This window comes from Anabrus simplex, chromosome 1 (genome assembly GCF_040414725.1).
Source record: "Anabrus simplex isolate iqAnaSimp1 chromosome 1, ASM4041472v1, whole genome shotgun sequence".
In the NCBI taxonomy this organism is placed as follows: Eukaryota; Metazoa; Arthropoda; class Insecta; order Orthoptera; family Tettigoniidae; genus Anabrus; species Anabrus simplex.
Genome location: NC_090265.1, coordinates 708,249,622 through 708,260,226, shown reverse-complemented (window position 1 = coordinate 708,260,226; position 10,605 = coordinate 708,249,622). Strand labels below are relative to the sequence as shown.

At 40.6% G+C, this 10,605-nt stretch overlaps 1 protein-coding gene across 3 annotated transcripts in view; it reads left to right on the top strand.

The window, feature by feature from the left end:
- The first annotated feature begins 2,163 nt into the window (after positions 1-2,163).
- The window catches only part of LOC136857370 (polyprenol reductase), a 76,836-nt gene continuing 68,394 nt past the window's right edge, over positions 2,164-10,605 (top strand). For all 3 annotated transcript variants that reach the window (XM_067135995.2, XM_067135994.2, XM_067135993.2), the window contains exon 1: positions 2,164-2,793. In XM_067135995.2, the coding sequence (XP_066992096.2) occupies positions 2,576-2,793 (218 nt within the window). In that variant the 5' untranslated portion in view covers positions 2,164-2,575. The remainder of the gene's footprint in view (positions 2,794-10,605) is intronic.

Here is a 10,605-nt window from a genome sequence, read left to right as displayed (position 1 = left end):
GCGGCCGTGATCCAGCAGATGAACTTCCATTCGGTGTCGCTAGATGACACTCCTGTTCTATAACAGAATCTCACATTGAGCAGCAACGGTCTCTAGCGACTTCGCTAGTAGTTGGTTACGTAGGAGCACGGCCGATTTGATGCGTCGCTCTAGGTAGCTCCTTAGCCCAGCGAGGGATCCAGTAGGCCGTGGTAGGAGGAGCCAGGTTGATAAACCTCCATTTAAGCAATGTATAAGAAGCCACGCCTATCTTTTCCTCTCCCCGCGCACCCCTCGAGTAGCCCAAGTTACATCCTACCTCAGGTTGACTTCCCGCTGCAAACTTTTCGGCTCCTGCAGTGAACATCTAAGAGTACCGGCTTGTAAAGTACCCCGTAGTCAATATTTGCTCTTTTAAGCTCTTGAAAGGGTTGTCTTGTTGAATGAAACTACAGTAGGTGAGTAATCCAAATGATAAAACTTGACCAAAATAAACATAAAGATTTAATGGGGGTAGCGCAAACCTGCAACCTTATGGAGAAACCGCCCCTGAATTTGATGCAGTTTACTCACATAGGTTTTTCAGAGAACAGGTTTTTGATAAAAGGTGCCCCCTTTCAGGGTAACTTTGGCCATATAGACGGTGATTGTTGGAAATGCATTGGCACTGCCAGTGGCTCCAAGTAGCCTACGCAGTGGCCTCCACGGTATGCACTAGCCATACGTCTTGGTGGGTGCACTATTTACCAACTGATGGGGCGAAACGGTGGCAACCAGCAATGAGTTAGCTGGAAAATTTATATTGTCCAATAACGGACCAACTACATTGGTATTATAACTTTGGCCATGCCAATAAAATACAGGGAGAACTAGGCGGCCAACGGGCATTCTAATAACAATTCCATATTCCTCAAGAACCGGAACGCCTTTGAAGAGATTAAGAAAGGCACAATAACGGTTCGGCAAGTCTCTGAGAAGTACGGTACCGGTATGCTACTCCACTACCAACCCTGCAAGATAAGCAAAAAGAGGAATGCGTATATATATATATATATATTGGAATGTATGTACATACATAAAAACGAAGAACGAACACGGCAGAACTTAAGTTATTTCTCAGAAAATTAAAGGGCATATTTCATGTTAAAATTTTAGTTGTTAGATGTCAGCAAATAAAAGTGCTTACCTCGTATTCTGAGCATAATTGCAGAAATAGTGCGAATAAAACAAGAAATATACCATATTATTAATGAACATAATAAAATTTTGGTTTGTGTTGACGCTTATAGGCATTTGCTTACTTTATACTCCAGAGATATTGGCAGCTGAGAATTTGTATTTACCCAATACCTCTGGGGTTTGTTTTCATGAAGAATCCGATCTCATTCACGGACTTACTACGTATGCTGCATGGGGATATCCGCTATCACCTGAGAACATCAGAATGGTCGTAAAGGCTTAACTAGATAGGGAGGGAAAAACTATTTTTTCGGGAAAATGTGAATTGTCTGTCACCATGAATCATTTTAAGTTGCTTGCCGATTGCTAATATTGGGCGTTCTGCATGTTTTTTAAAACCTACACAGTGGCCGAAATAACTTTAAGTCGGAGAAAATTTAATTCCATGAATTATTTATATGATGTCCGAAGTTACCACAAAACTGTGGCCACCTTTACGATAACCATAATTCATTATTAATAGCAATTACAGTTATTTACATACATAAAAACAAAGAAAGAACACGGCAGAACTTACGTTATGTTTCAGAAAATGTAAGGGCATATTTCACGTTTTTTTTTTTTAATATGGGGAAAAGTGGCCGAAGTTACGATTTTAAAGAGATGCCTAGGGAATCGAAGTTAATTTTATTAGGAATAAGGAGCAATTTTATTCTACACATTAATAATATGATATATTTCTTGTTTTATCGGCACTATTTCTGGAATTATGCTCAGAATACGAGGTAGGCATATTTATTTGTTGACATCTTAACAGCTAACGAGCTAGGGCACATCGGGCACATCATCCTTGAGAAAACATGGTGGACGTATTTCAACTGTCCTCAGTGAGGAGCGCTGTATGAACTCGCCCAGCGAATAGAGGTCGTTGATCTGATGCATTGTATATTCCATGATTTAATTGAGAATACTGTAGTTTCTCCATGCCATGTTTTGATTCCGGACTTGTGTGGGAGGGACGTATTTGTTTACGTTTGTTTTTGTATGCGGCGTATTTCAGTGTTTTCCTGTAGTGCGTATTGTACTATGTTGCACCACCTTGATGACCAGAATGAAAAGCAGGGACGCTTTGGAACTATCTTTAACGTTAAAATGTCCAACTGCCGTCCGTAACGAAGTCGGAAAGTCTTAGATAATAATCGCGTGCCTCGAGTTTCAAGAAGCAGCATCTATGCCTTACTTTTACTACAAGGTGAAAGTGTCCTAGTCATAAAGTAGAACTAATGCTTTCCACGGCAACTCTAACTTGTTTTGCTTGGTTGAAAATGTTAAATCAGGACACGGTGTGTTAGGATTGTGATACGCTGGCACTGCAAGCACACAGTGTGGAAACCAAAGGCTTTAATATTGTGAAAACATGGATATCAGTTCGTTGATCTCTCCTCTTATGGATATGAATTTAAACTTTTTGAAACTTGGCTTTATTTTTATGACAGTTGTTATTGTTATTTTGGGTGGCTTAATGAACACTGTTGAACAGTACTTGCCCGCATTCCTTGCACAAACGTTTAGGTACGGCAAGTTTGCCTACCAGGGAAGATCGCCCCGTATAAAGCCAATTGAAGTTCCCAAAAGGTAAGTGAAATGCGTTTTTGAAAATGTATTTAGAATTTATACGTTTGTGTTGATTTGCTCCGAGTGCTAAATCTTTCATATATTAAGGTTCATCGTTATTGATGTGGTTCTGTGACCCTATTTTTTCAAGCTCCATTCGCAGCAAGTGCTCATGAAACATTTGTTGTTTTTAATTTGTTTATCTGAAGCAGGGAACTTCGATATAAATTGGTTTAATAAGTGGTTTATTGTACATTTATGGCTCCTGTCCAGTTCATGACTTATTGGCTGGTTGGAATTGATAGAACAAATTCAAAATCTGCCTGAAGGAGTCTAAACTTACACTTACCATTTTTAACAGGACCAAAGAATACCTCGGTAATGAAGCAACCTCTGTAGTAGCCCATTTTGTTTGGTATAGCCTACTGTGTAGGAAAGCAAATTAAGTGAAACCTGAATTCTTACGTTTTGAAATGTGCCTAGTAAAACAACATCCTTTTCTTGTCTTAGCATTGTACATTTACAGTAATTAAATGGACCAACATTTTATTTTATCTTGCATATTTTTGGATAATTTATTTGTTAGTACTCGGATATTCTAGGCATAGTTTATGGAAATGCTTGGAATGAATTAGCTTGTTTTGGGATATGAGTAAATAACTTGAAATTTGAAATCATGTTCTGTATCATGGTCTAGCAAGAGTTAGATGGACTATGATTACCAGAGTCACCACTCAGCCTTTCAGTCGCTTGTTGATCAGATGTTGAGTGTTTTGTGAGACAATATGATGGACCACGTAGCTTAGAAACAGGTGCTAGATCATCAGTTGTCAAGTCATTTAATGCCGAAAATGTGATACACGCACACCTAAAGTAAGTCTAATCACCTCTAAAAACTGCAAGCAGAGGAGTCGTTCATCAGAACCTAGCTGAGAGAGGCCCATTACAAAAATGTTCACACACGCCTAGAGAAAGCCCAGCCCCCCAATACCCCCTTAAGCAGATCAGTAATGTGTCATTATCCTCTTTGAATATGTAAGCCTACAACACTGTCGAAGATTCTTTACCAGCAACTATCATTAGATTTCTGTGAAGTTAATTTTATCAACTTAACGTCACAAGAATTCTAAAACCCTTCAAAAATCATTCAAGTACTGTGTATATTGAGTTCAATTAGAGAAATGGAGTGTTACTCATTTTACTGGCTCAGACAGTGGAGCCCAAGATGGCGAGTTCAATCCCGTTTCAATTAGGTGGTGTTTGAAGGGGCCGAAACACACCAGCTCCTTTCATGTTGGTAAATTAATTGGCACATGAAACACATTACAAGATGTTAGAATCATTTCATATTGACGGTTTTCACTTTACAAAGGAAAAATTAAATGTATCCCCCTAATTCAATACAAAACATAATTCCATCATTAGATGGAGCAATAAAATTCAAACATGTTTCGACTCGTTTGAGCCATCTTCAGTGAAATAAGGGGGGTGGGGGGGTTAAAGTAATCTGCATAATACAAGCTAAAATGTGCTAAAAACATAATGAAGGAACAAAAGAAAACAGAAAAGAGATATGACGGAAATAACAACAATATACAATATTTACATCACTAGATAGAGCAATAAATTACTTGCTGAGACAAATTCAGTGAAAAGAGGTTAATGTAAAACATAATTAAATCCAAAAAGTGTGCTAAAACTAAGAATAAAATAAAATAAATGATACAGACAGAAACGAAACAATAAGTGCTAATGGTGAGGTTGCGGACCTCTTAGTCTAAATATTTTAGTTTGATAACAATTCAGAAACAAGGCGAAAACAGTGTTGAAAATTCAAACTGACACTATCACCACAAATGGCTAGGAGAGCGAAAAAGCTTGAGAACCCAAGTTCAAGAGGAGACAACGTGCCAGGTGAAATGTAGGCCTATGTGATAAGTGATGGAAAAACGCTGATTAATTTAAAATTTTAGAATAGCAACATTCTCAATTTCTTCACAGTTTAGCGGTCCCGTTCTCGAAGATTGTTTCCAATGTTGGCTAGGTGTATTTGCCTTATTTTAAATCGTCGGGAGGGCAGCGAAAAAATTGAGAAGCTGTGTTAGAGAAGTAACAAGTGCATGGTAAACTGTAAGTGACCATAGCGGAAACCATCAATCAAGTTCCAATCTGTTGGAGAAAAACGAGGTTGTGTGAGAAACTTGGGCTGATATGTAAAAAATGTGAAATGGATGTGAATAAATCTTTAAACTTACGGTACTTAAAAGGTGGTTGTCCTCTCAAACAGGCCTTCTCAATTTTATTGCTCCATCTAATGATGGAATTAGGCCTATGTTTTGTATTGAATTAGGAGGATAGATTTAATTTTTCTTTTGTAAACATGAAACACCTCGAGTGGATAAAATTCTGCCACTTTGGCATTTCTGAAAACCGTAAAAGTAGTTGGTGGCACAAATAATCAGTGTCAGTATTATTGAAGTTATTTAATTTTTACGATCTGCTTTACGTCACACTGACACAGATAGGTCTTATGGTGATGATGGGGTGGAAAAGATCTAGGAGTGGGATAATAATATTTAATTTGCTTTATGTCCCACTAACTGCTTTTACGTTTTTTGAAGACTCTGAGTTACCGAAATTTCTACCCGCAGGAGGTCTACATTCCAGTAAATCTACCGATATGAGGCTGATGTATTTGAGCACCTTCAAATACCACCAGACTGAGCCAGGCTTGAACCTGCCACGTTGGGGTCAGAAGACCAGCACCCCAACCGTATTGAGTCATTCAACCCGTCGCACTGGGAGTGGGAAGGAAGTAGACATGGTCTTAATTTTATTAAAGTATTCAAACTCTTTAGGCGTACTGCCCTTGCTGGCAAGTTCTAGTGTCCTCTGGTATGGGCTAGAATAAACTTGTTACCTTCATTGACCTATCTGAGTGTTTTACTTGACTTTGACAACATGAAAGTGACGGAGTTATGAGCAATGTTATGCAACCAGTCCCTGCTATGAAATGTAGCTCATAGGGTCATTTGGTGCACGCATTTCAGTGGGCTTGGCAGACTGATTATGTAATAGCAACGTTCAGGTCAGTGAGGAAAGCAACAAGAAGTGACCACACTCCTCATTACCTTTGTAAGCCTGTTCAGCAACGCCTAGGCCATTTACGACAGCTGGTGGCAGACCTCTTGAGGATCCAACCAGCCTTCAGGTGGAGTACTCAACATACAAGCTCGTTAGTTTTTCTAATCGTGAAGTTCCCAGCGTTTGCTCCAGTGTAGCAGTGGGCTCATCAGTTTGATTGCCACACCTTTCAAAGACACTGGCAGCTAGTGCATCTGGAAAGTCTAAGCTAAACTTTACATTACATTTTTTACACCAACGGAGCATATAAAAAGTTAGATGTAAAGCTTTTCAGGTGCTCGCTCTCTAAAACCGGTGTTTCATTTTAGGAATTGCTGTATGTGCAACAGTTCCATTGTGGAGATTTATCTCCCTTATGCAGTTGTCAGATTGTGCCTCTCCTAACGGGCTTCTGATGCATTCACGTTCATACATTCCAGCATCTGGGTAGGGCCTGACACATCTTACTCTGATGAGTCTAGTGTGAGGCCTAAGACGAAATGCTGATTTTATGAAGCAAGTCTTGCATCTAATTGATGAAGTGAATGACGATTCAGAAATGGTTTTTCTTGCTGGTTACAGACTTCTGCATTGAGGGTCTGCAAAAACTTGCCCCACACTATGACAAGTATTTCAGTAAGCAAGAAATAACATGGAAAAGTGGCTAAAGGTGTGTTAAAAGGCATTAAAAAGGATTCAAACAATAATTTATAGTGGCTCTTATTAAATGGTCCTTATTTACAAAATAACTCTCATATTTATTTTAAAATCTGAATGAAATTTATTTTACTAGTAATTATGAAATGGCAGGTGATAATAATTAATAAAAATAAATAATACTTTGTTAATGTACAACAGCTACGGAGGCAAGCTCTGCATTCGAGAGACGAGTGTTCAAACTTCACCGTCAGCTGTTGTGAGAATGGTTTTCTGTGGTTGTTCCATTTTCATTTCCAGAGAAATGCCGGGACAGTTCTTCATCAAGAAACAGGCTAACGAGTAGATATACGGACACACTTATCAGTAAGCTGTTGCACCCCCTCTGGTCTGGGTGCATGCGCTGATTCGGTTGTATCTGTTGTATTCTCTCCTGAGGCAAGCTGTCCCACAGTTGTTGTAACTGGTCCTTAATATCCTGGATACTGCACTGGGATGGGATGGAGTTGACGTTCAAGCTGGTCAGGGACAGATCTGAAGAACTTGCTGGCGCCCGGAATACCTCAACATCATGCAGACAGTTCATAGAGACACATTCCATGTGTGGACAAGCTTTGTCCTGTTGAAAAATGGCACCAGGATACTGTCGCTTGAGAGGTAACACATGAGGATGCAGGATGTCCGTGACATACAATTGTGCCATCAGAATTCCCTCAATCACTACCAGTCATACCTGATGGCTCTCCAAACCGTGACGCCAGGAGTAACCGGCTGTGCCTCTCCTAAACATTGGAGGAATAGGACCTCTCCCCAGGTTGAGTGATGAACCGCAGTTCTGCACTTCCCCGGATGACCATCATCTGCGAGTATGGCGGGGACCTGGGGAGATGTGAAGGGGTTACAGTGTGCTTAGTACACAATAAGGCGACCCTTCATTGTGGTGGTTAGACATGGCTGACCGGAACCCTGACAACAAGTGTGCCTGCCCTCACGTACCCATGCAGACCCACATGTGGCCACTGTCATATCCAAATGCCCTACAAATCTGGATGTTGCACGATTCGACCAGCCGGCCAAGGAGACCCACAATGAGGCCCCTTTCAAACTCTGCCAGGTGTTGAAAGCGCTGCCTCACATGAGTAAGCGGCATCTCTGTGTCCTTCACCAGTGGTCACTCAACATCTGACGCTGTTCATGCCCCTTATATACCCTACTGGGCCTAGTAACAACACTAATGCACCCTGTAGCAGTTCTACCTGCTTCAGAGAATTGCAACTCTAATCATTTACATACCTGCCGATGGTGTGTACATGTAAGAAGTTACATTCATAGAGTTAGTGAATTATACACTAGAGGTAGCATTGGCGCCACCGTCTACGAGAGAATCATTGTAGCAAGCAGAGCATGTTGAAATCACAGCTGTTTGGCAAAAAGCTCACTTCGCTGTACTGATCAATGTAAATAGAGGACTTTTAAAACTGTGTGGATATAGGTAAGGTTTAAAATTCTTACATGTAAATATTCTCAGATAGTACAGTATACTTGCGACGCTTCTCTCCAGTAATACAGAAAGCCCAAAAAGCATGAATACAGGCCTAAATAGTGATAAAAAAGGACGGTGTTCAGGTGCAGTTAAGTTACACAAAATTAATTTACTGTTCATATTAAGTCTTCTAACAACATACGTTTAGAAGGTGGGCACCTATATGTAGCTATTTTTTGTGTAAATGTCCAGGAATTTGGTATAATTCTGCCCAACGACCAATAATGTCCTCTCTCGTACAAAGCGGTTGAGGAGTTTTTAGGCCTAAAAACGTTGGCGAGATTTTGGGGTAAAGTAGACAAATTATTATCGTCGCCGCTTTAGACCTTAGCTTTACCGGGCGAGTTGGCCGTGCGCGTAGAGGCGCGCGGCTATGAGCTTGCATCCGGGAGATAGTAGGTTCGAATCCCACTATCGGCAGCCCTGAAAATGGTTTTCCGTGGTTTCCCATTTTCACACCAGGCAAATGCTGGGGCTGTACCTTAATTAAGGCCACGGCCGCTTCCTTCCAACTCCTAGGCCTTTCCTATCCCATCGTCGCCATAAGACCTATCTGTGTTGGCGCGACGTAAAGCCCCTAGCAAAAAAAAAAAAAAAAAAGACCCTAGCTTTCCGAGTCCAAGTTGACAGGTTCGAGCCTGGCTCAGTCCAGTGGTACTTGAAGGTGCTCAAATATGTCAGCCTTTTGTAGATATATTTACCGGCACATGAAAGAACTTTCGTGGGAAGAAAATTCCGACACCTCAGCGTCTCCGAAAACTGTGCGAGTACTTAGTGGGATGTAAGGCCAATATTATTATTATTGTGGATGTTTTCTAAACGTCATTACAAGTGGAAATATGACACTCGGTTGTGGTTTCAGCCTATTATGGAGTTTTTATTCAGCTTTTCCCGAAATGTATGATTTGCTTTAAGATTTTAACTTGTTCAATGATTTCCGTTAATGGAAAGGGAGAGTGGTAAATTATAATTGAAGAGAACTGTGAAAATACAATATTTTTTACAATTTGCTTTACCTTGCACCGACACAGTTAGGCTTTATGGCGATGATGGGATAGGAAAGGACTAGGAGTGGGAAGGAAGCACATGTGAGCTTAATTAAGGTACAGCCCCAGCATTTTCCTGGTGTGAAAATGGGAAACCATGAAAAACCATCTTCGGGGCTGCCGACAGTTTGGTTTGAACCCACTATTTCCCGAAAGCAAGCTTACAGCTGCGTGGCCTTAACCGCACTACCAACTCGCTCAGTCAGTAATTTACTATGCTTGTATATAGGTCTATATGACATTTGAAGAAATAATAATATTGACGAAAGTAAAGGACTCCGATGTTCACACGGTGTTGCACATCTAGTCTAAATAGTCAAATCTTGTAAGGTATGAATGTGGACTGCTACATGTATTGTACGAAGGCAAAGCAACAAACTGTATATACAGAAAATATATTCAATAGCTGTTAATACTATAAATACACTCAAAAGTGAAAAACGGAGCACAAGTCCAGGCTATCATTGCGCATCTTTTCTTACTATGGTATTTTCTTTTTTGTACCAATTTGCTTTATGTCGCACCGACACAGATAGGTCTTACGGCGACTATGGGACAGGAAAGGGTTAGGAGTGGGAAGGAAATGACTGTGTCCTTAATTAAGTTATAGCCCCAGCATTTGCCTGGTGTAAAATTTCGAAACCATCTTCAGTGCTGCCGATAGTGGGGTTCAAACCCACTATCTCTTGAATGCAAGCTGACAGCTACTTGACCTAAAGCCTGCAGCCACTCGCTCGGTATCATGCACATGGCCATTCAGTGAAAGGAAAATGTCATCCCTTATATTTCCTAAATCGTGAATTTCAGTCTTCAAGGTAAGATCGAAAGAATCTCATTCACGCCGACGGGGGAATTAGTCGCAAAGTCAGCCCAAGAAGGCCAATTCACATGACAATAAGTGTCACGCAAAGTATTATTTTATACGTGAGCTTGCATCCGGGAGATAGTAGGTTCGAATCCCACTATCGGCAGCCGTGAAAATGGTTTTCCGTGGTTTCCTATTTTCACACCAGGCAAATGCTGGGGCTGTACCTTAATTAAGGCCACGGCCGCTTCCTTCCAACTCCTAGGCCTTTCCTATCCCATCGTCGCCATAAGACCTATCTGTGTCGGTGCGACGTAAAGCCCCTAGCAAAAAAAAAAATATATATATATATATATTTTATATGCACGGAAACAAATTTCAAGGAAACTACCTGTGAAATGATACGCCATTGCCCTTTATGAACCTATCTATGCAGCCATAACCTGCACTGGAGACTGGCATTTTACGTCAGAGAAGTATATGCTTCATTTTATCGGGAAACTCTAGTAGTGACAGTGCCAAATAATCTGGCTTTTGCCAAACAGCACGCTCATTGAACTTTGCACGCAACTGCTGCGCCAATGCTACCTCTAGTGTATTATTTACTAACTCTATGGTTACATTGACATCTGACCATTTCTTATGGGTGCTTCAGTTTT